Genomic DNA, 26,121 nt, shown 5'->3' with positions numbered 1-26,121 from the left:
TGTTGTATATCAAGTCTGGCTACAGTTAACAATCCATCTTGAAATTCGTGATTTTGAAATGGCCTTTCCCTTAGGAGGTAGTGAAAAGGCAATAAATAATTGCTTTGCCTTTCTGAATGTTTTAATTCTGTCGATGTAGTGCATTAGAGTTCTTTTAAAATATATTGAGTGGAATGCTCTCTCTGCAACAGAATCGGGTTGCAGGAAAAACACAATTAATTTAATGTTTTGATTACTATGAAAACTGGCAATGACCTTTGGAAGGAACTTAGGATTTGTTCTGAGTATCACTTTGTTTCTATGTAGCTGGAATAAAGGTTTCTCAAGTGTTCAACACCTGAATGTCATGACCCTTCTAAGAAAAGTGATAGCAATTAAAAAGGCCCGTTTCCCTGATAAGTATTGTAATGGACAGAAGTGAAGCAGTTAAAAAGGAGGACCCATGAGCCGTATTAATACAATGTTTAAAATTCCATGCAGGTGCAGGAGGAAGTCTAGGAGGAATAGTTGTTTTAAGTCCCTCCATGAATGCTTTAATGACCGGAATCTTCAAAAATTATAACTGCGGTCTATTCTGAAAATAATGAGGGTTTGCACACTTGCATTAAGAGGATTGATGTTCTGTTGTTGACAGCAAAGAACATATCTTTTTTCATTTAGACACATAACATTGCTATGTAATAGGTTTACGGGCTTCCTTAAGAATGTCCATACATTCTTGTGGCAAGTTTAAAGATATTCAAATTCTAGGACCCCAGTACCTAAATTGCAAGGTTCCTTTCCTTGGGATTGGGGTGTCTTAGTGTCCCTTTGTTTTGTGTGAGAAGTTCCAGCTTGAGGTGAAGCTTCTCGTGTAGAACCAGGGCTGGCAAGCCCATGTTGGCGTAATGAGCATCACTGTAAGATGTGTTTGCAGTAGTTTCCTAACAACTATAGGAAGAAGTGGGTGAGGCGGAAAAGCGTAGGCAAATCTCCCTGACCAACTGATCATAGGGCATTGTCCTTGGACTGGTGGTGTGGTTTTGGCATTTTGCATTTTCTTTGGTTCCGAACAGATCTATTTGTGAAAACCCCTACCTTTGGAAGTATGGTAGAAGAACTGTGTGGTGGAGTTCCCATTCGGGGACTTGAAACTGCACCCTGCTTAGAAGGTCCGCAACTTGGTTGCTTGTCCCCGGGACATGTTCTGCTAGGAGATTCATGTTGTTGGGTATTGCTATGCTCCATATTTTCTGTGCTGAGTTAATTGGAGAGAATGTGTCCCCCGCCTGTTTTTTTTTTTCTATGATACATAGTTGTGGTACTGTATGTTCGAATTAGGAGAACTTTGTGTAGTAGGTGAGCTAGGTGAAAAGCTTGCAGTTTCTAGGGGACATATGGAGATCTGTGTCTTTGGAATCCCATACTCCCTGAATTGTGAGGTTCTGGAGATGAGCTCCACAACCTGTAAGGGAAGCATCTGCTGTGAAAACTATCTTTGGAACTGGGTCTAGAAACAACCGCCCTTTGGATACATTTTGTGGATTCTACCATTGAAGAGAGGGGTGTGAGCGGCTATCTACCAACACTCGATCATGAAGTTGACCCAGTGATTGAGTCAACTGACGAGAGAGACCTTCTTGGAGAGGTCTCATGTGAAGTCTGGCATGTAGGACTATTGAGACAGGATGCCACCATACCCAAAAGCCGTTGCAATGTTTTGGCTGGGATATTATTATTATTAGTTTAAAACTGTTGAAATAATGATACTATGTTGTTAATTCTGTCTGGATTTGGGCAGGACAGTGCCGAACGTGTGTTGAGCATGGCTACTAGATCTGGCTGTCTGTCAGTCATCGAGATATTGAAACACATGCATGTTGTGTCTTCGAAGATGAGATGCTAATACTGCTAGACATTTTGTGAATACCCTGGGTGCGAAGGCAATCCCAAAGGGAAGAACTTTGAATTGATAATGGTTGCCCTGAAACTGAAACCTGAGATACTCTGTGTGTGCAGGATGGATGGGTATGTGAAAATGTCCAGGGTGGTCATGAAATCTCCCTTTTGTAGCAATGGAAGAATTTCCTGAAGTAGGATCTTATGGAAGTGTTCTGATAAAATGTAATCATTTAGTGGTCTGAGATAGAGAATGGGGCGTGAAGACCCATCTTTTTTGGAGCTAAGGAAGTATAGCAAGTATACCCCTGTTCATTAAAATTGTATTTGAACTGGTTCTACTGCTCCGTTTTGTAACAGAACTGTGATTTCCTGTTGAAGGAGAATTTGATGTATTGACAGTGTATTTGGCAAGCTGGGATATTTGGGGAGTTTAACGTAGTTCCAGACAACAGCCATGTTGGTTAATAGCCATCAATCTGTTGTAAGTGAGTTCCAGACTAGTAGAAAGTCATGAAGACGACCCAGACAGGTGTGAAGTGGTTGGGGAATTGTAAGGAAGTCATTGTTAATGTTGGAGGTGTGGGTATTATTTTCTGCACCTCTTCCTTAAAATTGTTTCCTCTATAGGAACCTCTATAAAATGGTTTTGTACTAGAGTTTTGTACCTGATTTTTATATACTGCCCCAGTGTTAGAGGAGTCGGATCTTGCCTCTTGCTTATAGCTAAGCCTCCAAAAGGACCCACAATATGAGGTTGTTTGCAAAGCCCCAATAGATTTTGCAACTTCTGTGTCCTTTTTCATTATTTCTAGGGCTGCATCCTCCTGAAGTCCGAAAAGGATTTCTCTCGCAAATGGAAGATTGCCAGCTGTACATCTGGTTTGAATCTTGAGACACGAAGCCATGCGGGTCCACGCAATAAGATGGTAGTATTTATCTCCCTAGCAGCGGTATCAGCTGCGTCTAAGGCACATTTTATGGAGTTATCAGTTTGCCTTCAATTACAATTTCCTCTCCTTTTTTTGTGTTCCTCTGGGAGATATTGGAGGAGCCCCTCCGATTTATCGCAATGGGCCCTATCTTAACCAGCTAATAGAGCCTGGATATAAGCTCTGTGCTAATGATTGGATGCTTGGGCAGCTACCCCTTTTCCAGAAGCATCCATTATTTTAGATTCCTTGTCTGGAGGCGGCGCCTCTCCTGATGTTTGGAAGTTGGCCCTTTCCTTGCATTAGACATGACTAGGGAGTCTGGTGTTAACTGACCTCTAATGTAAATAGGATCTCAAGGTGCAGCCTTATATTTTTTGTCAATACGTAGCGTTATAGCTCTCGTATTGACAAATTTTTAAAACATGACCTCTATGTGGCGTATCATACCTTTTAAAAGTGGTAGGTATTGTGGCCCCCTTCGAGTGTTAGATAGGGTTTCAAAAAGAAAGTCCACTTCTATTGTATCTTCATGAAAGGAAACCTGATAGTAAGCTGCTACCCTTGCCATGAGCTCTTGATACACAGAAGCATCATCAGGTGGTGATGTCTGTGTGGGATAGAGATCAGGTCTGTATCCCCTTGAGGTGCCTGTCTTGTGGTATATCCTATTCATCATCTATTCTGGGTGAGTGAAGAGATGTGTTACCAGACTCGGATGGTGTTGGTGAGTGAGGTGGTGAGCAAAGGGCTTGTTGCAGCATCCTTTTTCTTTTGAGGTTACAGAGAAGCGCCTAAAACCTCTTGTAAACTTCATTGTTTCTTTGAAGAATGGGTTTTTGTAGGCTGAAGAATGATTTTCTTAACTCCAGGTTGAATCTGGAGTGTTTCTTTGCATTGGGTTCAGTCTTTTCTGCTTTACATTGAGAATCGGCTCCGTTGGAGTTTTCGATCAGAAAGTTAAACACTTCGGTGGAGGGAGTTCAACTTAGGCGGTTCTGCGGTCAGATCCGAAATAACCAGTTTTTGTTTCGGTGCCAATACCAATGGTCAAGACGTTGTAAGGGCAAATGTGCAAGAGGTGGTGGCCCCTGCCATAGGCCACATTTTCTGAGCAGAGCCAAAGAAGGGACTTGCGATTCATTCTTTCGGTGCGCGCCATGGACTGGCAGACTATGAGCAGTTTTTTCAGTCGAGACAGATTTGGGCTTTGGATCAGGGGTAGCAGTACTCACTGTCTGATGCTTTTGTGCCGGCAGAAGGGTGGATGAGTCCAGATCAGATTGAGACTCTGAATCTGAATAATGAATAGAGAAGGATTCCTTTTGTGCTGCTGAAGCTTCCTTGTCTTCGTCCTGTTGCTGACCGAAGATGTTCGGAATATCGTCTGCTTGCCTGAGCTGCATTTCTTGGCGTCAAGCACGTTGATCAAAAAGATTTACAGGCATCACAGGTGTCTTCTTGATGATCTCCCTACAGCCTCCAAACCATGTATCTCTCATGCACCCACTTCATTAGCTACATCAAGTGTGAGGAGCTGGACGTTTCCACATCATGAGGGCCCATGTACCAGAAATGGAATGGCCTTAACAGTAACAATCCTACCATACACCTCCACTAAACCTGACTCATCCTTGCACACTCCCCTGCATTTGAAGCACCAGATTTGGCAGTGGTGCCTTCTGCCACCTCGCTCCTAAAGTCTGAAAGGACCTCCCACTGCACAGCAGAGCCTCCTATTCAGTTCTTGAATTACGCAGGAAACTGAAGACCTGGCTCTTCACCTAGCCTGGACCCTGTTTTAACCCGTACAACTCCTGCTTCAGCGCAAGGATATCCTCCAGGGCGAGTTGTGCAATTATACAAATGCACATAAACAGACAGGCTCTCACCAGTTCTCTATGAAGTGGTTCCTCAATCCTACCTCCTCCTCCTCAATCTATTACCACCTTCATTTACAACACTGTTCACACACAAAATAAGACAACTAAGGTACTCCTCTGCTAATGCAGGGAGTTGAAACATACTCACTAGTTTTTGTACTTGACAAAGAATTCCTCTGCCTCCATGTACATGCCATTGGGAAGCTGCAAGAGAGGAACATAGCAAGGGTGGTCAGGCACACAGGAAAAGTCCAAGTAGAACAGTGAATCCTATACAACTCCAAATATTTGTTGTTGGACATGTTTAAGTTAGCTACATGGATAACTTGCATTGGAAATACAATATGCCAAAACTTGTTGGCGATGGAGCTATTGGCATTGTAAACGGCAATTTTTTTTTACTTGTGTTATGGAGTCTATGAATGTGGTGTATAGTGGAGTTATGTGCGTTGGATTAGTTCTGGAATTGCATGGCGTGGAGTGGATTTCTGCAGTGGAATTATGTGACATGGTGTGCTTTTGAATTAAGTGGATAGTAATTATGTAGTATTAACTGAACTTGAATATGTGGAGTGACAATGTGTGTTATGTTGTGCAATTATGCAGACTGGTATTTTGTGTTTTGGAAGCGGTATGCGGTGGAGTTTAATTATGTTGTCGGAAGCTGGCTCTGCACATACTATTCCAAAGTAAGGTATAGTGTGCACAGAGCCCAGTGGACCCCAAAGGCCTACAGAGGTTAAAGTAGATAATACCTTACTCTCTATTTCAGGTAGTGTGGCCGAGCAGTATGGCTTTATCACAGGGTAAGGTTAGGCATTTATTGTACACACTCAGGTAAGAATTGATTTCACATACTCAAAAGACTGAACTCTGACCAATTCTTTTGTATAAAAATATTTTTGTTATATTTTATATTTAGAACCAAGCCAGACTTGGTGCATGCAAGTAAAAGGAAAATGCTACTTACCAGTATTCATCTGTTCTTGGCATGTAGAGGAACAAGTTACTTACCTTCGGTAACGATGTATCTGTAAGAAACATTAGTTAGTTAGATTCCTCACCTTAGAATATCCCAAGGCGTCAGACTGGATCCGGAAGATTTTTCATCAGCAATACCCCTTGCGCGTCGCTAGGCGTCGTCTGCGGCTCCGCGTCAGTCGTCGGCGTCGTGCGCTGGAATGACGGAGTACTTAGACGCCGCCCTCGCGCGCTGACGTCAGTTCTTGTACATAGCATTCCGCGCCAGGAACGCAGAGCCATGCAAAGACCGACACTGGTGCCAAAAAGAAAATCTAGGGGCCTGAAAAGGATAACCTTAACCCTAGATGTCAGTTCGCAGGACGGGGAGGATGGGTGGGTCGGTGAGGAATCTAACTAACTAATGTTTCTTACAGATACATAGTTACCGAAGGTAAGTAACTTGTTCATCTGAAAGAAACACGTTAGTTAGATTCCTCACCTTAGAATAGATACCCAAGCAATACCATCCCCGGTGGTGGGTCTGTGAACCAAGATCACACCAGAAAGTCCTGGAGGACAGAACGGCCAAAGAAGCCATCCCTCCGGACTTGGCTGTCAAGGCAATAATGCCTGGCAAACGTGTGTAGCGAAGCCCACGTTGCCGCCTGACAGATGTCCTGCAAAGGGACACCCCGTCCCAAAGTAGTAGTAGCCGCCGTGGCCAGAGTAGAATGGGCGCGCAGCCCAACAGGAGGGTCCTTTTTTGCCAAGGAGTAACAAATTTTGATGCACAAAACGACCCACCGAGAGATGGTCCGTTTGTGCACAGCTTTCCCCTTCTTAGCACCCACGTATCCAACGAAAAGTTGGTCGTCCACCCGGAACTGCTTTGTGCGGTCCAGATAAAAGGAGAGCGCGCGTTTTGGGTCCAGACGGTGGAGCCTCTCTTCCTCTTTGGAAGGATGCGGAGGCGGAAAGAAGGTGGGCAAGGTGACAGACTGCCCAAGATGAAAGGGGGTCACCACTTTCGGAAGAAAGGAGGGACGAGGCCGAAGGACAACCTTGTCCGGATGAACAGAGAAAAAAGGAGGCTTGGACGATAGAGCCTGGAGCTCACTCACCCGTCTAGCCGAGGTGATGGCTACCAGAAAAGCAGTCTTAAGCGTCAGCAGACGAAGAGGACAATTATGAATAATGCCTTTTAGAAAGCGTGTAACTACAGGGGACTTGAAAAGAGAAGGCTGATCAGGAAGCCGCAAGAAGGCAGAGATGGCAGCAAGATAACCTTTCAAGGTGCCCAGGGCAGAGCCCTGCCGGGCCAAAGAAAGAAGAAAGAGGAGAACCTCAGAAAGAGGGACGGAAAGGGGATCCACAGCCTTTGCTGTGCACCATGCCACAAATTTGTTCCACCGGCAGGCGTATACAGTCTTTGTGGAGGGACGCCTGGCTGCCAGAATGACATCACAGACTTCAGGAGGCAAGTCAAATGGCATCAACTGCCGCCGCTCAATCTCCACGCATGGAGGTGGAGGCTGGACAGGTTCGGGTGAAGGACCGTACCCTGCTGCTGCGACAGAAGATCCTCCCGAAGGGGCAGACGTATCGAAGGATCGGTCAACATACTGAGTAGCTCGGGATACCAGTACCTTCGTGCCCAATCCGGAGCCACCAAGATGACTTGGGCCCGGTCGTGCCTGATCTTCTTCAGCATTCTGGGCAGAAGTGGTATAGGCGGAAAGGCGTACAACAGACCGCAACTCCACTCGTGACGAAAAGCGTCACCGAGCGAGTGCCGCCATGGAAATTCCAACGCGCAGAACTGCTGACATTGCGCGTTCTCTTCGGTGGCGAATAGATCTAACCAAGGCTCTCCCCACTGCTGAAAGAGACCTTGCGCCACTTCGGAGTTCAGACGCCATTCGTGATCCATCATGCACCGGCGGCTGAGTTCGTCTGCTCTGGCGTTCAGAGAGCCCGCCAGATGTTGAACCACCAGGGTGATGCCCTGATGTTCCAGCCATGTCCAGAGGCGCAGAGCCTCCTGACAAAGGGTCCACGACCCCACCCCGCCCTGTTTGTTGCAATACCACATGGCGGTGGTGTTGTCCGTGAACACCTGCATGACACTTCCCAGGACAGAGGGAAGGAAGGCTTTCAGTGCAAGCCGGATCGCTCTCAACTCCAACAGGTTGATGTGGAGACGAGATTCCGCCGGAGACCAGAGGCCTCTGATCTCCGCCTCTCCCATATGGCCACCCCATCCCAGGAGGGACGCATCCGTCACTACGACATGCTCCGGTTGGGGAAGGGAGAGGCTCTTGCCCTTGACCCAATTGCGGTCCGTGAGCCACCACTGCAACTGCTGTGCAGTGCCCTCCGAGATCAAGACATGGTCGGACAGGTTGCCGTGATGCTGGGCCCACTGAAACTTCAGGTCCCACTGCAGAGCCCGCATGCGCCGCCTGGCGTGATGCACTAGTAGGATGCAGGAGGCCATCAGCCCCAGAAGCCGCAACACTAGCCTGACCGAAACCCAGGATAGAGGCCGAAAGATGGGAATCACGGCCTGAATATCCCGGACCCGCTGTTCCGGTGGATAGACCCGGAACTGCGCCGAATCGAGAACCGCTCCGATGAAGAGGAGCTTCTGAGAGGGACTCAGGTGTGACTTCGGCACGTTGATGGAAAACCCCAGCAAATGCAGGAGATCCGCCGTAGTCTGGAGGTGGGAGAAGACTGCCTGGGGCGAGCCCGCCTTCAACAGCCAGTCGTCGAGATAGGGGAAGACTGGAACCCCTGATCTGCGCAGATGAGCTGCGACCACCGCCATCACTTTCGTGAACACCCGAGGGGCACTGGTGAGGCCGAAGGGGAGCACGGTAAACTGAAAGTGCTCTTGACCCACCGTGAACCGCAGGTAACGCCAGTGGGCCGGCAGGACGGGGATGTGAAAATATGCGTCCTGCAAGTCCAACGCCACCATCCAGTCTCCAGGGTCTAGGGCAGCTAGAACCTGAGCCAAAGTTAACATCCTGAACCTCTCCTTCCGGAGGAAGGCATTGACGTTCCGGAGGTCCAAGATAGGGCGTAGGCCCCCTTTGCCCTTCTTGGGAACCAGAAAGTAGTGGGAATAACAACCACGACCTACTTCTGGGCCCGGAACGCGCTCGACGGCCCCCTTGGCCAAGAGGGCCGAAACTTCCTGGTGGAGAAGATTCAAATGATCCCCCGAGATACGGTGGTGCTGCGGTGGCATGGCTGGAAGGGTCGTCTCGAAGGGGAGGGAGTAGCCCCTTCGGACGATTTGCAGCACCCACCTGTCCGATGTGATGGACCGCCAGTGGAGCAGGTGATGGCGAACTGCCGCCCACTGGCGTGGAATGGGCCTGAAAGCTCGGACTAGGAAGGCTTTGAGGCGGATGCTGCCGGGGTGGATGTGGGCTGACCGCGTCGTCCTCCAGAACCGCCTCGGCGGAAACCATGTCCGCGACGGTTCTGCGGCTGGTGGCTAGGCGCACGTGAGGAGGCACCCCTTCCTTGGCCACGAAAGGGGCGAAAGGCGGAAGTTTGCGACCACGGGGCGAGAGGCCCAAGAACTTGGCCGTAGCCCGGGAGTCCTTAAAGCGATTTCATTACAAGACCGGAGGCTACCATTATGCTTACACTTTTAATTGCGTCACCAGGACAGCCGCATACATCACAAAGGAAGTATTCCAAATAGAACATTAACAATAGTAAAAGGCATGAGCCCACAGTATTCTGCCTCTCTTAAATGCGGCTCCAGGACAGATAAGTTCTCTTTTGTGATCCTTATCTAACTTGCTTCTCTATTGTCTTGTTCATTTTATGCGATGTTTTTTAGAATGTTTTAATCCATTTTGATGTATTTTACATGTACCCGTTGATGTAGTTTACTGGGTGTCTTTCCCCATACCCTGCGCGCTCGCATTCTGGTGTTATCGTGCTGCTGCACCTTTTACTCGCTGTTTCGGGATTCTCCCCCCACCCCCCCCCGCGCTTCCGCACCTTCCTCACGCTGTTTCGGGACTTTTTCTCCCTCCCTCAGCGCCGTTTCTATCCCTCCCGCCTCCAATTTATGGAGGTTGGACTCTACCTTGCACTGGTGCTGTTTCCCGACGCTCCTAGCCGATTTTTCATCCCGCAGTCCGCCCCACGGTACACTCCGTTATTTTGCATGTTCTGCCCTTTTGGGGGCTTTCAGCGGTACGTTTCCCCTCCTCCATTAGAGGAGTGAACCTTGGCAACGCGTCGCTAACGTCGTCGTGTTGCCAAGGAACATTCCTCTCTCCTATCAGCCTGTATTACACGCGTCATGCTCGTCATGACAACCAGGCCATAAACATCCTCCGGTGATCGCGCTCGAGCGCATTTCGATCACCGGAGGAAGACAGTTGTTTACCAGATACCGTTTTTTCTCTCCAGCCTACGCTCCCTCTACTTTAATAGGCAGACTGCACTGCAGATTTAAAATTAACAGACTGTTGAGCATTTATTTAATCAATTTATTTCTCAACCTTATTTAAAAAAAAAAAAATACAGATCTAACTCAATATTATTATTTACATCCCCATCATTATATTTATTAAAAAAAAAAAAAAAAGAGAGAGAGTATTTTATTTATTAATATTTAATTATTAAGATAATATTATCCCTACCTTCATCTATCATGTCTGATTTCGACTCAGACGAAGCAGAGGCTAGTGCGCCTACCCCCAATTTAAATAATGAGGCTTTTAAAGAGATCATTCACGAGGAAATGAGATCATGTATGTTGGAGACCTTGTCCAAAGTAATGACTTCTAAAAGATCTTTCCTATCCGATGAAGAGATTAGCTCCCTTGACCAACATACTCTCTCTAATGATGATCTCACTCACACAAGGGGAAAAAGAACCAAAAAAAGTAAGAACATAGAATTTTTCCCCAAGAGCACTGAAGGGGCTAGTACATCTTTCTCCCTGGGTGTCCCTAGCGGCACAACATATAAAGGTGTCCCTAGCGGCACAACACATAAAGGTGTCCTCAGCGGCACAAAATATCATGGTGTCCCTTGCGGCACAAAATATCAAAGTGCTCTAAACAATGACCTCGCTACTGATGATGATCTCTACATTGATGACGCCTCTGACTCTCCGGACGAATATGTCCTAGACCTAGATCAAGACGATCTTGAATTTAACTCTCTAGATGAAGACCTCTCTCACTCAAAAGATACCATCTTAGACCCTTTGGGCCAAGAGATGTTTTCTCCTCTCAACATTAAACATCCCATGAGCTCAGACTGGATTCCTCACGACCATGTGAGCAAATTTATAAACAAATGGCTGAGAAACCCCCTTGATAGAGATGCTCGGAACCTACTAAGAGCTGAATGCTCTCGTCCTTCCATTGCAGATAAGACTTGCCAGACTCCTAATCTCGACCCAGAACTTATCAAGTATCTCTTCAAACTCGGAAGAGATCCTAGAAAGGGTATGGAGAGGTCCTTAAAAGGCTGCCAGGATAGGGTCCTTGACATTCTGGGCCCATTGGCAAGAATCATCGATATTTCGGAAGAAAGCCATATTAATGGCACTCCCCTCGACACAGAACTCATTAGAGGACTTAGTCAGAGAGCTCTTGTTCTGTTAGGCAACGCTAATGCCAGCCTGAATTCCGAGAGGAGAAGAGTGGTCCTAACCAAGATTAGCCCGAAACTCAGTGATCTAGCAGACAAAGAACCTTCTGCCAACCCTAAAGGCTTGCTTTTCGGAGAAGACCTGATTAAGACCCTAGGGAAATACGTTTCTACGTTCACAGCCCTTGATAAAGCACATCAGAATATGAAGAGAGTGTTTAACTCTAATAACCTTTTCGCAAGGGCCGGTAGACGGGGCCAGTCTTCCGGCCGATTCAACAGAAGGCCCTACCCTAGAGGAAGAGGTTATGCCGGAAGAGGCTTCTTCAACCCAAACACTCCCCAATTCTTTCCGCAAAGAGGAAGAGGGTTTCGCTCAAGAAGCTTCAGATCCCGCGGACCATCTACCGACAACAGCAACCAAAGTGAGTATAATTTCTACCCTTTCCCCTCATTCCCCTATCCCCAAAGTGGGTGGAAGACTCAAACTCTTTTTCAACAACTGGAAGTTGATAACACAAGACCCATGGGTTTTAAATACCGTGAAGGGATTCATGATAGACTTTATCCAAACTCCTTACCAATCTTCTTTCCCAAAAGAAATGCCTCTTTCCCTAGATCAGGAAAAGATTATAGAGGAGGAGATCTCCTCTATGCTTCAGAAGGGTGCTATAGTAGAAGTCCCTTTAGAGATGCTAAAATTCATAAGCACCCTCTTCCTTGTCAAGAAAAAAGACAAGGGGTGGAGACCCGTCATAAATTTAAGAGCCCTCAACAAATTCCTTGTCTACAGACACTTCAAGATGGAAGGTATTCACCTTCTGAGGGATTTACTTCTAAAAGACGACTGGCTTGTAAAGTTAGACCTAAAGGACGCCTACTTCACGATTCCTATGGCCAAAACCCACCAACCCTTCCTTCAATTTCTTTGGAAAAACCGTCTTTTCCAATTCAAGGCTCTCCCCTTCGGACTTTCTTCAGCCCCCTGGTGTTTCACCAAGGTAATGAGATCAATCGCTTCCTGTTTAAGAAAAAAAGGTATCCGCATGATAGTTTATCTAGACGATATCCTCATCCTCTCTCAGGACCATTGTCAAATTCTCCAAGATCTAAATACTGTGATGGACCTTTTGGAAAACCTGGGGTTTATTATAAACAGAGAAAAATCCATCCTTTCACCTTCAAAAAAACTAGAATTCCTTGGTTTTTCAGTAGATACCACAAGTTGTCTACTACTCCTTCCTCCAAAAAAGATATCCAAAATAAAAAAAGAAATAAGACATATCCTAAAACTTCAGAGTTTTCCCCTAAGGGAATTAGCCAGATTACTAGGTCTCCTTTCCTCTTCGATTCAAGCCATCTTCCCAGGCCCTCTAAATTACCGTGCACTTCAGAGAGTGAAAGCGAGGGCCCTTCAATCGGGCCTCTGGTACGGAGACCTTATCTCGCTAGACCAGGAGGCCAAGGTAGAACTGACCTGGTGGTTAAACAACCTAGAGGCATGGAATGGGAAAGCAATTTTTGGCTCAACTCCAGAATTCGTTTTAGAATCAGATGCCAGCCTTCATGGCTGGGGAGCATGCTTTCAAGGCCAGAACACTGGTGGAATTTGGTCTCCGGAAGAATCCTTACATCATATAAATTTTCTGGAATTGACAGCTGGTCTTTACGCCTTGATGAGTTTCAAACAATTCATTCAGGGCAGGTCTATCATCCTGAAAATGGACAATATCTCCGCCGTAGCCTACATAAATCGGCTAGGTGGAACCAAATCTGCCGACCTCTCCAATCTTGCCAAGAAACTTTGGATGTTCTGCTTGGAACACAAAATCGCCTTAAGAGCCGAATATCTCCCAGGCAAATCCAATGTATCGGCAGACTGGAATTCAAGGTTCCTTCTGGACTTCAGCGATTGGAAACTCAACGTCTCCGTCTTCAATTCCCTCAACTTCTATTGGGGACCTCTGGTTTTAGACCTCTTTGCCAGCAGATTAACCTTCCAAATCAAGAATTATTACAGTTGGATGCCAGATCCGGGTGCTCTGGCAGTGAATGCCTTCCTCCAACCTTGGCAAGGCAGAAACAGCTACGCCTTTCCCCCCTTTTCCATGATTCAGAGAGTGCTTCAGAAAGTCAGACTCCACCAATGCTCAATCGTGTTAATCACTCCCTTCTGGCCCTCTCAAGCCTGGTTCCCAACTGCCCTAGAGATGAGCTACGACTCCCCATTCCTAATTCCCTTCCTTGCGGACCTTCTTACAGACATAGACGGTCATCTTCACCCCATGGTTCAATCAGGGAAACTGAACCTTCTTGCCTGGAGAGTGTCAGGAGATCCAATGATCTCTCAGGACTTTCGTCAACAGCTTCAACTCTCCTTGGCGAATCCTGGGCCCCTGGCACACACTACCGATACAACAACATTTGGAAATCTTGGGTTCGTTGGTGCTTGGAAAGGAATCTGGATTCCGTTCAGGCACCTATCGTTGACATAATCAACTTTCTAGTGGAACAATTTGAAAGAGGCCTTAGTTATAGATCTATCAATTGTTATAGATCTGCCATCTCCGCCGGCCACTCCCTCGTCAACGGTAAAACTATTGGTAAAAATGCAATTATTTGCAGGGTCCTTAAAAGTATCAGACTCAGAAGACCTCCTAGACCCAGATATCAATCCCTTTGGGATGTGAACCTAATCCTGGACCTTTTTTCAGTTTGGCCCATTAATTCACTCTTAGACAATAAAAAACTTTCTATTAAACTAGCTACTTTACTTTGCTTAATTTCCTGTCGTAGAGTCTCTGATGTCAAGGCTCTGGAGATATCTAATAGATCTTATAGCATGTTCGGAGTAAACTTTGAGCTCTTCAGAAGAACAAAGACCATGTCCAATTCTATTTTTTACCCTCGTTTTGATGATTACCCCAAACTCTGTGTAGTTGACTGTATGAAAGAATACGACTCTAGAATGAATTCTCTTCGACCTCCTAGTGCAAACCAATTGCTCATTTCCTTCGTTAAACCACATAAGCCTGTTTCTTCCAGTTCTATCTCTAGATGGGTTAAAATTGTGATGAACCTAGCAGGTATCGACCTTAATATTTTTAAACCACACTCTATCAGAGGAGCTATGGCCAGTAAGTCCTTCTGGTCAGGAGGTAAGTTGGATGATATCCTCAAGGCTGCTGATTGGTCTAATGCTCGGACCTTTGCTCATCATTACTGTAAAACTATCCCGCATGTGTCTGACGTAGTATTACAAAGCTACCAACAAGCATAATGGTAGCCTCCGGTCTTGTAATGAAATTGCGATTCTCCTATTTACAGGACCAGAGAATCTGGATTTCATTAAAGACACGGAGGCTAACATTATCCCCCCCTCCTCTTTCCCTTTGGAGGTTGTTATGCTTCTATAGAAATTATTCTAATGTTTATTATATTCTATAGGTATTATATTGTTGACTTGACTTGTTATTGTTGACTTGACATACTTTTCATGCCTTTTATACATTGTTGTTTTTCATGAGTCTTTTACTCTTATTATACTTGCACTAATTCTCTCTTTTGCAGATGCTCTCTAAAGAATTTTTTGGATTTGAGTTTCTTCTTCTTCTCCATCTTCGGTGTCCTTCCTTCTACGACTTCCTACATTTCACCAAGACGTTTTTTCTTCACTTACTAAGTTCAAAGGATTTTATCGAACTTTTCCTGTTGTTTTTCGCGATTTAAAAGAGGCAGAATACTGTGGGCTCATGCCTTTTACTATTGTTAATGTTCTATTTGGAATACTTCCTTTGTGATGTATGCGGCTGTCCTGGTGACGCAATTAAAAGTGTAAGCATAATGTTAGCCTCCGTGTCTTTAATGAAATCCAGATTCTCTGGTCATGTAAATAGGAGAATCGCAATTCAGCGCACTGTCCGCTTTCTCGCCGAAAAGGCGAGTGCCATCAAAGGGCATGTCCATGAGGGTGCTCTGGACATCGCCCGAAAAGGACGTGGACCGCAGCCAGGCGTGACGTCTAAGCGCCACTGAGGTAGAAATCGCCCTACCCAGCGAGTCCGTAGTGTCAAGCCCACATCGGATAGCATGTCGCGCTGCATCCCTCCCATCGGCCAGAGCCTGGGTTAGTCGTGTCCGGACCTCCTCCGGACACAGGGGCAGCACGTCCTCCACCGTATCCCACAGAGAGTGGGAATAACGGTCCAAGAGACAGACGGTGTTCAAAGACCGCAGGCCCAAACTAAGGGAGGAGAACAGCTTCTTGCCAAACTGTTCCAGTCTCTTGGAATCCCGGTCCGGCGGGGCGGTCGGGAAGGAGGATTGGGAGGAAGAGGCCTGGATAACCAGGCTCTCGGGGGTAGGGTGTTGGGACAGGAAACTGGGGTCGCCTGGAGCAGGGCGGTGGCGCCTGGCGACGTTCCGATCCACAGGAGGAACTGTGGAGGGCTTGGACCAGGTGCCCCGCAGAACGCCAGTGAGGGCCTCATTGAATGGCAGCAGAGGCTCAGTGGAGCTTGCTGCAGACTGAAGCACCTCAGTGAGGACGTTAGTCCTCACAGCCACGGCAGGTAGCTCGAGCCCAAGGGCTGCGGCCGCCTTGCGCAGCACCACAGAGAAAGCAGCACCCTCCTCCGAAGCCACAGTCGGAGGAGAGATGAATCTAGTGTCTGGAGAGGTATCCAGACATCTGGCCTCCCCCAGTTCATCTGCCCAGTCCTGTGACAGCTGAGCCTGAGCGGCCATAGGATCCTCGGATCCCTCCCATTCGCCCCCTTCATCCGATTCCTGGTATGCAGGAGGAAGGATCGGAGCCGGGCGATAGACAAAATGTGTCTCCAGCGGCGCCGAACGCGGCGTCCATCGACACCTTAACGGCGCCGGGCCCGGAGCGGGGCTGAACCGGGGCTCGACGTCTAGCGGAGTCGGCGTCGGTACCGGTGTCGACGCCGGCGGAGGAGGCGTGACGAGGCCGGAGCCGCCGGAAGGCAAGGTTGCCCAGTCGGGTCCGCGGGGCCCGAAGGCGCGCCAGCGGGCGTCGACGGCGGGGACAGGCTCCTCATGGCCGAGAGGAAGGCACTGACTTCCGCCGGTGTCGCGTCAGTCCCAGGGACCGGCGGGTATGGGGACTTGCGCGGCACCTGCGGCTCCGCTGGAGCCGCGGGGGGTGGGACCACCCTGACCCTCGGCCGAGTCGCGCGACCGGCGAGGGGAGTCCGAAGAGCAGTGTCGCCTCTTGGACTTCTCTGAGTGCTTCGACTTACCCGAAGACTTCGAGCCAGACGATCGATGATGACGTCGGCTGCGGCTCCGCGACCGATCCTTGGACCACCTCCTGGACCGGGATCGAGAGGGGCGCGGAGCCGAGTGGCGAAGCTCGAGAAGCTTACGGGACCACTCACGTCTAGCCTTCGAGGTCAGGGCCTTGCAGTCCGCACACGACGCCGCGTCGTGGTCGAGGCCCAAGCAGTAAAGGCACCGGCGGTGATGGTCCGTAACCGACATCAAGCGGTTGCAGTCAGCACAGGCTTTAAAACCAGGCATCCTACCGGCACCTGAGTCGAGACAAGATCAAAAAGGATCGAAAAAAGTTAGTCAAAAAGTGACTAAAGGGGTAGCTCTCCCGGATCTGCGCTTACTGGCGTGGAAAAAAGAAGAACTGACGTCAGCGCGCGAGGGCGGCGTCCAAGTACTCCGACGACTTCATTCCGGCGCACGACGCCGACGACGGACGCGGAGCCGCAGACGACGCCTAGCGACGCGCAAGGGGAATTGATGACGAAAAATCTTCCGGATCCAGTCTGACGCCTGGGGATATTCTAAGGTGAGGAATCTAACTAACGTGTTTCTTTCAGATTATGGGTCTTAACGTCTCGTCCTTCTTGGGGATTAGGAAGTATAGAGAGTATACCCCTGTGCCCTGATGTTGGAAGGGCTCTGGCTCCAGTGCGCGTTTTTGAAGCAAGGAGAGAACCTCTTCTTGAGGAGTGTAAGATGGTCTGGCGACATGGAACGCTGTTTGAGTGGTATATGTGGTGGGTATTTGTGAGTTCCAGGCAGTAACCATACTGGATAATTTGTCTTACCCACTTGTCTGTTGTAATGGAATTCCAGACAGGTAGGAACTGTTTGAGTCTTCCCCCGACAAGAGTGAAATGGTCTGGGGGGAGTGGAGGAAAGTCACTGTTTAGTGGCGGGGGAGGTACGAGTGTTGGTATTGCCTCGACCTCGTCCCTTGGTGTTGTTTCCCCTATATCCTCCTCTAAAATATCCTCTATTGGGGGATGTTTGTGTAGAGGTTTTGAACGTGGAGGAGGTGTCTGCTCCAATATTTTTGGATGCTCCTCTATAGAAGTAGCGTCGAAAGGAGCCACGGGGTTCTGGAGACTGCAATGCTCCCAGGGACTTAGCAGTCTCGGTGTCTTTATTCATTTTTTCAAGTGCAGTATCCACTGCTGGTCCAAACAGTTGCTCTTGGTTAAATGGTTGGCTAAGTATGGTACTTTGTACTTCTGGCTTAAAGCCTGAAATACATAGCCATGCATGGAGTCTAAGAAGTACGCTTGTATTGATTGCGCTAGAGGCAGTGTCCGAGGCGTCAAGTGCACATTTAATTGAGGCATTTGAGATGACTTTTCCCTCTTGTATGAGGTCATTTACCTGGGTCTTGTATTGGTCTGGTAGGTGTTGTATGAGATCTTCTAACTGATCATAGTGAGCCCTATCATAGCGTGCCAATATGGCTTGTGTGTTGGCAATACACCAATGGTCAGCTGCTTGTGCTGCTACTCTTTTGCCCGAGGCTTCTAATAGTTTGGATTCTTTGTCTGGGGGCGGTGTATCTCCTGTTTGGGAGTTAGTCCGCTTCCTTCCGTTGGAAACCACCAAAGAATCCAGAGGGAGCTGTCCTTTCATGTAAGAAGGATCTTCTGGGGCAGGTCTATATTTTTTCTCAATTCGAGGGTTAAGTACCCTGGCCCGTACGGGGTCCTTAAAAACTTCTGTGGCGTGTTTTATGACCCCTTTAATCATTGGTAAAATTTGAACTGATTTCTGAGACTGCTCAAAAGTGTCTAAAAGGAAGTCTTCCTCTGGTGCATCTGAGTGCATGGTGACGCCATGGTAAAGTGCTGCTCTGTGTACTAGTTGTCCAAACCCCAGGTGGGCATCTGGAGGTGAGGGTTTTGAAGGGTATGTAGTAGGATCAGGTATATCATGCAGAGGGTAAGCCCAGTCGTCTAATGGTACAATATCCGGATTTGTGAAAGGATCTTTAGGATCATTAAGATCATCTGGATCACCCCCTCCCCCTAGGTCATCATCATCATCCTGTGGAAGTGGTGTATGTGAAGGAGATGGTAGAGGTAATGGTGGTGGAGGCAGGGGGGTGGGGTAAGAGGTCGTACAGGAGAGGAAGGAGGAATGGGTGAGGTGGCTGAGTCCTTCTTTACAGGAGCTGGAGAAGGTGTTGTGTCTAGCTTCCTTTTCATACATGGCACAGCAGTGACATGTCCAGTTTTTGGATTAATATAGATCCTTTTTTGCGTTGGATCTGGGTGTAAAAGTTCTTGGTCTTCAGGAACAGACTTTGGCGCCGATTTTTTCGGTTCCGATCTATGTTTTGGGTGATCGGTAGAGTCTTTAGGAGGTGTAGTATAGACCTTAGCCGGTTGTTTCGGTAACAATGAGGGTTTCGGTGCCGATGAAGGTTTTGGTGCCGAAATGGAGTCTTTAAGCTTGGGAGCTTTCGGTGCCGGTTTGTCTATGGGCCTCGATGGTTTCGGTGCCAAAGGTGCCGGAGCTGGCTTCGGTGCCGAGAGGTCTTGTGTCTTCGGTGCCGAAGGTGCTGGGGGTACAATAATATGTGGTTTGCTCGGGCTCAAGCCACCTGAAGGCTTGTATTTATTCGGAGCCGAGCCCAAATGCGGGGCTTCTGAAGGTTGTTTTCGGTCGCGACTGGGGCCAGCTGGCGAAGTCTTGACCAATGCCTTTTTTCGAGGGGTAGGGGTAGGGGCATCTGTACTCACGCATTGCCCCGGAGTAATGGGGTCGGAGTCGTCTGCTTCTGATATAATTTCAAGTTCCTCGGAATCTTCTTCCGGGACATCGGGGCCCTCATCAAAGATGTCCTCTGGTTCCGGAGCAGGTCTGTGTGCCATGATATGGCGTTGAACTCTTCGATCCCGAATGGTCTTCATGGATCAGAATGAATATGCTACTTACCAGTATGCATCTGTTCTTGGCATGTAGGGCTGCTGACATTCATATCTGTGCATAGATCGCCGCCTAGTGTTGGGTCCGGATGATTGCACATTGTTGTCCTGGAAGAGTCTTCGAAGTATCCTGAGATGGGTGACTCCTCCCCTGGACCACAGTGCGCATGGGCATCCTCTCCATCCCCAGATTGTTTTTCGCCATTGTGGCAGTGATGGAGTAGATACAGGAAGTGATGACCATGCTATACAGTAATTCTGAGAGCTGCAGCTGCTACAGGCGCCGGGGAGGAGGGTGGGCGATATGAATGTCAGCAGCCCTACATGCCAAGAACAGATGCATACTGGTAAGTAGCATATTCAGTTCGAGGCATGTGGGCTGCTGAATTCATATCTGTGCATAGAATACACAGCAGTACCTCCTATTAGCGGCGGCTACCCGTGCCAGCTGCAGCAGTCTGAAAAAGAGTTTTGAGAACAGCCTGTCCTACAGCTGCCTGCTGTTTTGAGTGTACATCTACACAGTAGTGTTTGGTAAATGTATGTATTGTGGACCATGTGGCTGCTCTACATATTTCCTGTAAAGGAATGTTTCCCAGGAAAGCCATGGACGCCCCTAACTTTCGTGTTGAGTGGGCTCGTGGGGGAATCGTTAATGTGCGCTTAGCTTTTTGATAACAAATTTGGATACATTTAACGATCCATCTGGCTATACCTGCTTTGGAAATGGCGTTGCCCTTGTGTTGTGGAGAGAAGGCAACGAAGAGTTGTTTTGTCTTCCTAAAGTTTAGTTCTGTCAATATAGTACATGAGGGCCCTCTTTACATCTAGTGTGTCGAGCATTCTCTCAGCGACATTTTGTGGGTTTTGAAAGAAAACAGGCAGTTCAATGGTTTGGTTCATGTGGAACTGCGATATTACTTTAGGCATGAATTTGGGGTTGGTACGTAGTACGACCCGGTTTGCGTGAACCTGTATGAATGGCTCCTGAATGGTTAGTGCCTGGAGTTCACTAACTCTCCTTAAGGAAGTGATGGCAACCAGGAAAGCCACTTTCCAGGTGAGGAATTGAATCTCACATGAATGGAGAGGTTCAAAGGGCGGACCCATTAGTCTGGTGAGGACCAAGTTGAGGTTCCACACCGGTGCTGGGGGGTGCCTTGGGGGAATCACTCGTTTGAGTCCTTCCAAGAAGGCTTTGATGGCAGGCACTCTGAATAAAGAGAGGTGCTGCCTGTTTTGGAGATAGGCTGCTATTGCGGTTAAATGGATACGTATTGAGGTGTATGCCAGATTGCATCGGTATAGGTGTAATAGATAGCAGATTATGTTCTGAATAGATGCGTCTAGCGGGTTAATGTCATTGTTGTTGCAATAAATGACAAACCTCTTCCATTTGTCTGCATAGCAAGCTCTGGTAGTGGGTCTCTTGGCCTCCTTAATGATCTCCATACAGTCAGGTGGCAGGTTTAGGTAGCCAAACTCTAGGACTTCAGGAGCCAGATTACCAGGTTCAGCTGTTGCGGATCTGGGTGCTGAATTTCTCCATGGTTCTGCGTCAAAAGCGCGGGTTTGATTCGCAGCCTTTGATGCGGCACCACGGAAAGTTCCAGAAAGGTGGTGTACCATGGCTGGCGCGCCCATGTTGGAGCGACCAGGATGAGTGTCAGTGAGTGCTGTCGCAGTTTGCGTGCCAGCAGCGGTATCAACGGCGCTGGGGGAAAAGCGTACGCAAATCTGCCTGACCAGTTCATCCATATCGCATTGCCCTGCGACTGTGGGAACCTGGCGGCAAAGCTTTGGCATTTTGCGTTTTCCCTTGTGGCGAATAGGTCTATCTCTGGATGATCCCACTGCTGGAAGTACGGTTGGAGTACTGATGGGTGTAGCTCCCACTCGTGCATCTGGTGGCTGTGTCTGCTGAGCAGATCCGCCATCTGTTTGTCCTTGCCCGGGAGGTGTTCCGCCATGAGGAATATGTTCCTCTGAATGGCCCACTTCCACATGCTCTGAGCCAGATGAGACAACTGTGGAGAGTGTGTTCCTCCCTGCTTCTGTATGTAGTACATGGCAGTCATGTTGTCCGTCCGGATCAACACGACCTTGTTGCACAGGTGTACTTTGAATGCCTTCATGGCTAGGAAGATTGCCATCAGTTCCAGAAGGTTGATGTGAATCTTCTTTTGTTGTGTAGTCCATAGTCCCTGCACTGTGTAATTGAGTACATGAGCTCCCCATCCCTGGAGAGACGCGTCCGCTGTCAGTATTATTTGTGGAACAGGCTCTTGGAACGGTCGGCCCTTGCAAAGGTTTTGTGGATTCCACCAATGCAGAGAGTTGTATGCCCGACCGCTCACCAACACTAGGTCTTTTAGTTGCCCGTGAGCCTGATTCCATTGACGTGCTAAGCACTCCTGAAGCGGGCGCATATGTAGTCTCGCGTGTGGGACTATGAAAATGCAGGAGGCCATCATGCCTATCAACTGCACGAACACTCGCGCCGGAAGGGAGTGTTGAGGTTTGAATTTTGAGATCAGCAGTTGCATGCTGTTGATTCTCACTAAAGCCGGCTGAGCTGTGGCAGCCAGAGTGTTGATTGTCGCGCCTAAGTACTGTTGTACGTGCGCAGGTTGGAGACTTGATTTCGGGTAATTTAGTGAGAATCCCAGATCGTGAAGAAGGTGAATGGTGTGGGACATGTGGGTGGCACATTGTTGTGCTGACTTGGCCTGAACTAGCCAGTCGTCCAGATAAGGGAAGACGTGAATGTTTTGTCTTCGCAGATGCGCGGCCACTGTTGCCAGGCACTTGGTAAAGACCCTGGGTGCTGTTGTTACTCCGAAGGGGAGAACTTTGAACTGATAGTGATTCCCTTGAATAGTGAATCTGAGGTATTTTCTGTGTGAAGGGTGTATTGGTATGTGGAAGTATGCATCTTTCAGGTCTAGCGTAGCTAGGAAATCCCCCTGACTGAGTAGTGGGAGAACCTGCTGGAGGGTGAGCATATGGAAATGCTCCGATAGTATATATAGGTTTAGGGGTCGCAGGTCTAGGATAGGCCTGAGCGAGCCGTCCTTTTTTGGGATTAAGAAGTACAGAGAGTACACCCCTGTGCCCTGCTGGGCGATGGGCACTACTTCTATGGCCCCTTTTGCGAGCATAGCAAGCACTTCTTGCTGGAGTAAATCCAAGTGTTCGGCTGACATAGGACGGTGCTTTGGTGGTATGTTGGGTGGAGTGGAAGTTAGTTCCAGACAGTACCCATGTTGGATGATGTCCCTGACCCACCTGTCCGTGGTGATGTTCTTCCATGCGGACAGGAACAGCTGGAGTCGTCCCCCGACAGGTGTTAAGTGGTCGGGGGGTAAGGAGAGGGCGTCACTGTTTGTTCTTTGGGGAGGACCTGGTGTTGCCATAGCCACGTCCCCTGCCCTTGGTGCTGGATCCACGATATCCACCCCTGTTGTTTTTGTCGTAGGTGCTTTGAGTGCCACCTTTAGCATACTGTTGTTGTGACCCCTGACCCCTTGACGTTCCCCTATTTCCGGTGCGACGAAAGGAGCCACTACGAAATTGTTGCGTTTGCAGCGCCCCCATAGATTTCGCAGTGTCTGTGTCTTTCTTTATTTTCTCTAGGGTAGTGTCAACGTCTGGGCCAAATAAGAATTCCGTGTTAACCGGTAAGTTCAGGATATTGTTTTGGATCTCGGGTTTGAAGCCTGAGATGCGTAACCAGGCATGGCGTCGCAGCATGACACTTGTGTTTATTGCCCTGGCCGCTGTGTCAGCTGCGTCTAGGGCGCATTTTATGGATGCATTAGTGAGGAGTTGTCCTTCTCTAATGAGGAGTTCCGCTGACTCTTTATACTCCTCTGGTAGATGTTGGAGCAGTGACTCCAGCGTGTCATAATGTGACCTGTCATAACGTGCCAGGAGTGCCTGTGTATTGGCAATGCGCAGGATATTCGCTGCTTGCGCTGCAATATGTTTGCCCGATGTTTCAAGGACCTTTGACTCTTTGTCTGGGGGAGGAGCATCACCAGTCGTCTGTGAGTGGGCTCGTTTGCGAGCGTTGGCAACCACCATAGAGTCTAATGGCAACTGACCCCTAATGTATTTAGGGTCATCGGGTGCAGGCTTATATTTCTTTTCAATCCTGGGGTTTAACACCCGGGCTCTTGTGGTGTCCTTGAAAATTTCTTTGGCAGGTTTTAGAACCCCTTTTAGCATGGGCAGAGTCTTGACAGTCCTTTCTGAAGATGCGAAAGTGTCAAGCAGGAAGTCCTCAATGGCGTCAGAATGTAGCTCCTCCCCATGATGAGCAGCAGCCCGTTCGATAAGGGCATGAAATGCAGCCGTGTCCTCTGTAGGAGATGTTTTAATGTTGTAGAGTTGCGCATCCTGAGTATGTGGCGCGATACTTTGGTCTGTGGGGTCATCCCACGCCTGATCAGGGTATTGTGGTTCATCGGGATCTGCGTTCCCGGGGTAGATGGTATCCTCCCCACCATATTCCTGCATCGGGTCCGATTCAGAAGGGGTAGGAGAAAAGGACTGTGGATCTAAGTGGAGGGGATGGAAGTGTTCTTGTAGCACTGGTTCCTGCTCCGCCGGCAGCTTGCGTTTAAGAGGAATTTTGTATGGCACCTCTTCCCTGACTGGCGTTATTTTGCGCTTGTGGAGCATTAACCTGCCAGTATCGGCGTCGATAAATTGTGGCCCCGAAGAATCTTGTTCTGTTAGGCCAGTGGTGGTGGACTGTGTGTGGAGGACACGTGTCCGAATCTGAAATAGTTTCGGTGCCGATGTCGGTGGCAGCCCAAATGTAATGTTGGTGGGCTCCGAGTGCACTCTACAGGGTGAGGTAGTGTCGGGACCCGAGGTAGAATGGAGGGCTACCTGGTCACGGATGCGTTTTAGAGATGCAGAGACCTGCTGCACAGCAAACTGAGATGGTGGTTTGGTGGGCATCTTGGTAGTAGGCGTTGAGGCCGACCCCGACTTTTTTGTCGGAAGGGGGTCACTGGTCTGAAGGGATGCATCGACAGTCGACGTAGTCGAGGACTTATTCGGCATTGGTGCTTTAGGCGTCGACGTAGCCGAGGCTGCCATCTTGACTGCGGAGGTTACGGCCTTCGGTGTCGGCGCCGAAGGTGTCGGTGCCTTGTGGTGCCCGAGGGCGCGCTTCTTCTGTTCGTCGACCGCGTCTGCTGCGGTGAGCTCGGCGCCGAAGTCTCTCTGTACGCGGTCGGAGCCGACGACTTTTTTCGGCGCCGGGGCAGTGGACTGTTTCGACGCCTTTGATCCGACCACCACCAGTTTCACTTTCGATTTTGAAGGGACTCGAGCGATGGATGTGTTTGGGTTGAACAACCCGGTCGTCTTTGGTAATAGTGGCTCTTGCAGAGTGTTCGATGCCGGGCCGGAAGGCGGGGCCGAGGAACCATGTATTAGGTCTTGGGTAAGGCCCGAAGGCGATCCCTCGACCGGACCCTGACGACGTTTTACAGTTTCGGCCTCCGTTTCGACGGATTGGCCTAGCTCTTCGGGAGAGCTGTCTTCTTCGGCCCCATAGGCTTCGTCGAAGTCCCCTACCTCGTCGACGGCTTCTTCACGTCGAAAGATCACTTCGTCATAGTCGTCCGATTGGGAAACCTGTTCTGAAGCGGGGCTAGAGACTATTTCTTCCACGCTCTCGGCGTCCTCGTCGCTGAATAGATTGGTGGGTGCAGGCGCCTCGAGCCTCGCTGCCCGTCGGTTCCGCAGAGTCTTCTTGGATCGGAACCGTGCACAGGACATGCATTTCGATTCGTCGTGATCCGGCGAGAGACATTTATTACAGACTGGGTGGACGTCGATATGAGGGTACTTGGCGTGGCATAACGGACACTTTTGAACGGAGTCCTCGATTCAGTCGTCGATCGAGCTTCGAAGTTTGGACCAATTCGGTACGAAAGTCGGAAGAGGGTGTGGAGCACTAAAGCTAGTAGTCGACACCGAACGGTAACTGTACCGGCGAAAACTAAAGGCCTTTTGGCCTAAAACTAAGTATTCCTAAGTTGAGCTAAGATAGTCACATCCGAACCCAATGGCGGATAAAAACAATCTAAGGATGGAGAGGATGCCCATGCGCACTATGGTCCAGGGGAGGAGTCACCTATCTCGTGATACTTCGAAGACTCTTCCAGGACAACAATGTGCAATCATCCGGACCCAACACTAGGCGGCGATCTATGCACAGATATGAATTCAGCAGCCCACATGCCTCGAACACTCTTAAATGTCAGCACTGCACTTACAGGGCCCAGGAATGGACCTGGGTACTGTAGGGGCACAGGGCTCATGCTCCTGTTCTCTAAGGGTGGCACAATGAGTGCTGCAGCCCTTAGAGGCCTTCCCTGGTCACAAGGCCCTGGGTACCTAGGGTACCATTTACCAGGGGCTGACATGTGGCCAGGGTTTGCCAATTTGGGTTTTGTGTGTTTAGGGAAGGAACATAGGCCCTGGGCACCTGATTGGCAGGAGTCCAGGGCACACTCAGTCAAAGTACATTCAGCAATTCAGCAAAAAGTGGGCGCATACCATGTAAGAAAGATGGCACTTTCTCACAGGCAT

General features: G+C 48.8%; 1 protein-coding gene and 1 pseudogene across 7 annotated transcripts in view; both read right to left on the bottom strand.

Moving 5' to 3' along the window:
- Positions 1-26,121, bottom strand: part of LOC146871232 (ATP-dependent chromatin remodeler CHD8-like) — a 2,388,691-nt gene that overhangs the window by 1,948,668 nt on the left and 413,902 nt on the right. For all 7 annotated transcript variants that reach the window (XM_085650618.1, XM_085650635.1, XM_085650640.1 and 4 more), the window contains exon 8: positions 4,842-4,897. In XM_085650618.1, coding sequence (XP_085506744.1) covers positions 4,842-4,897 — 56 coding nt within the window. The remainder of the gene's footprint in view (positions 1-4,841; positions 4,898-26,121) is intronic.
- Positions 22,758-26,121, bottom strand: part of LOC146871233 (uncharacterized) — a 47,764-nt pseudogene continuing 44,400 nt past the window's right edge.

The sequence above is a fragment of the Triturus cristatus genome, chromosome 1_1 (genome assembly GCF_964204655.1).
Source record: "Triturus cristatus chromosome 1_1, aTriCri1.1, whole genome shotgun sequence".
Classification (NCBI taxonomy): domain Eukaryota; kingdom Metazoa; phylum Chordata; class Amphibia; order Caudata; family Salamandridae; genus Triturus; species Triturus cristatus.
The sequence above is the reverse complement of the archived record's forward strand: the minus strand, read 5'-3'. Positions and strand labels throughout refer to the sequence as shown.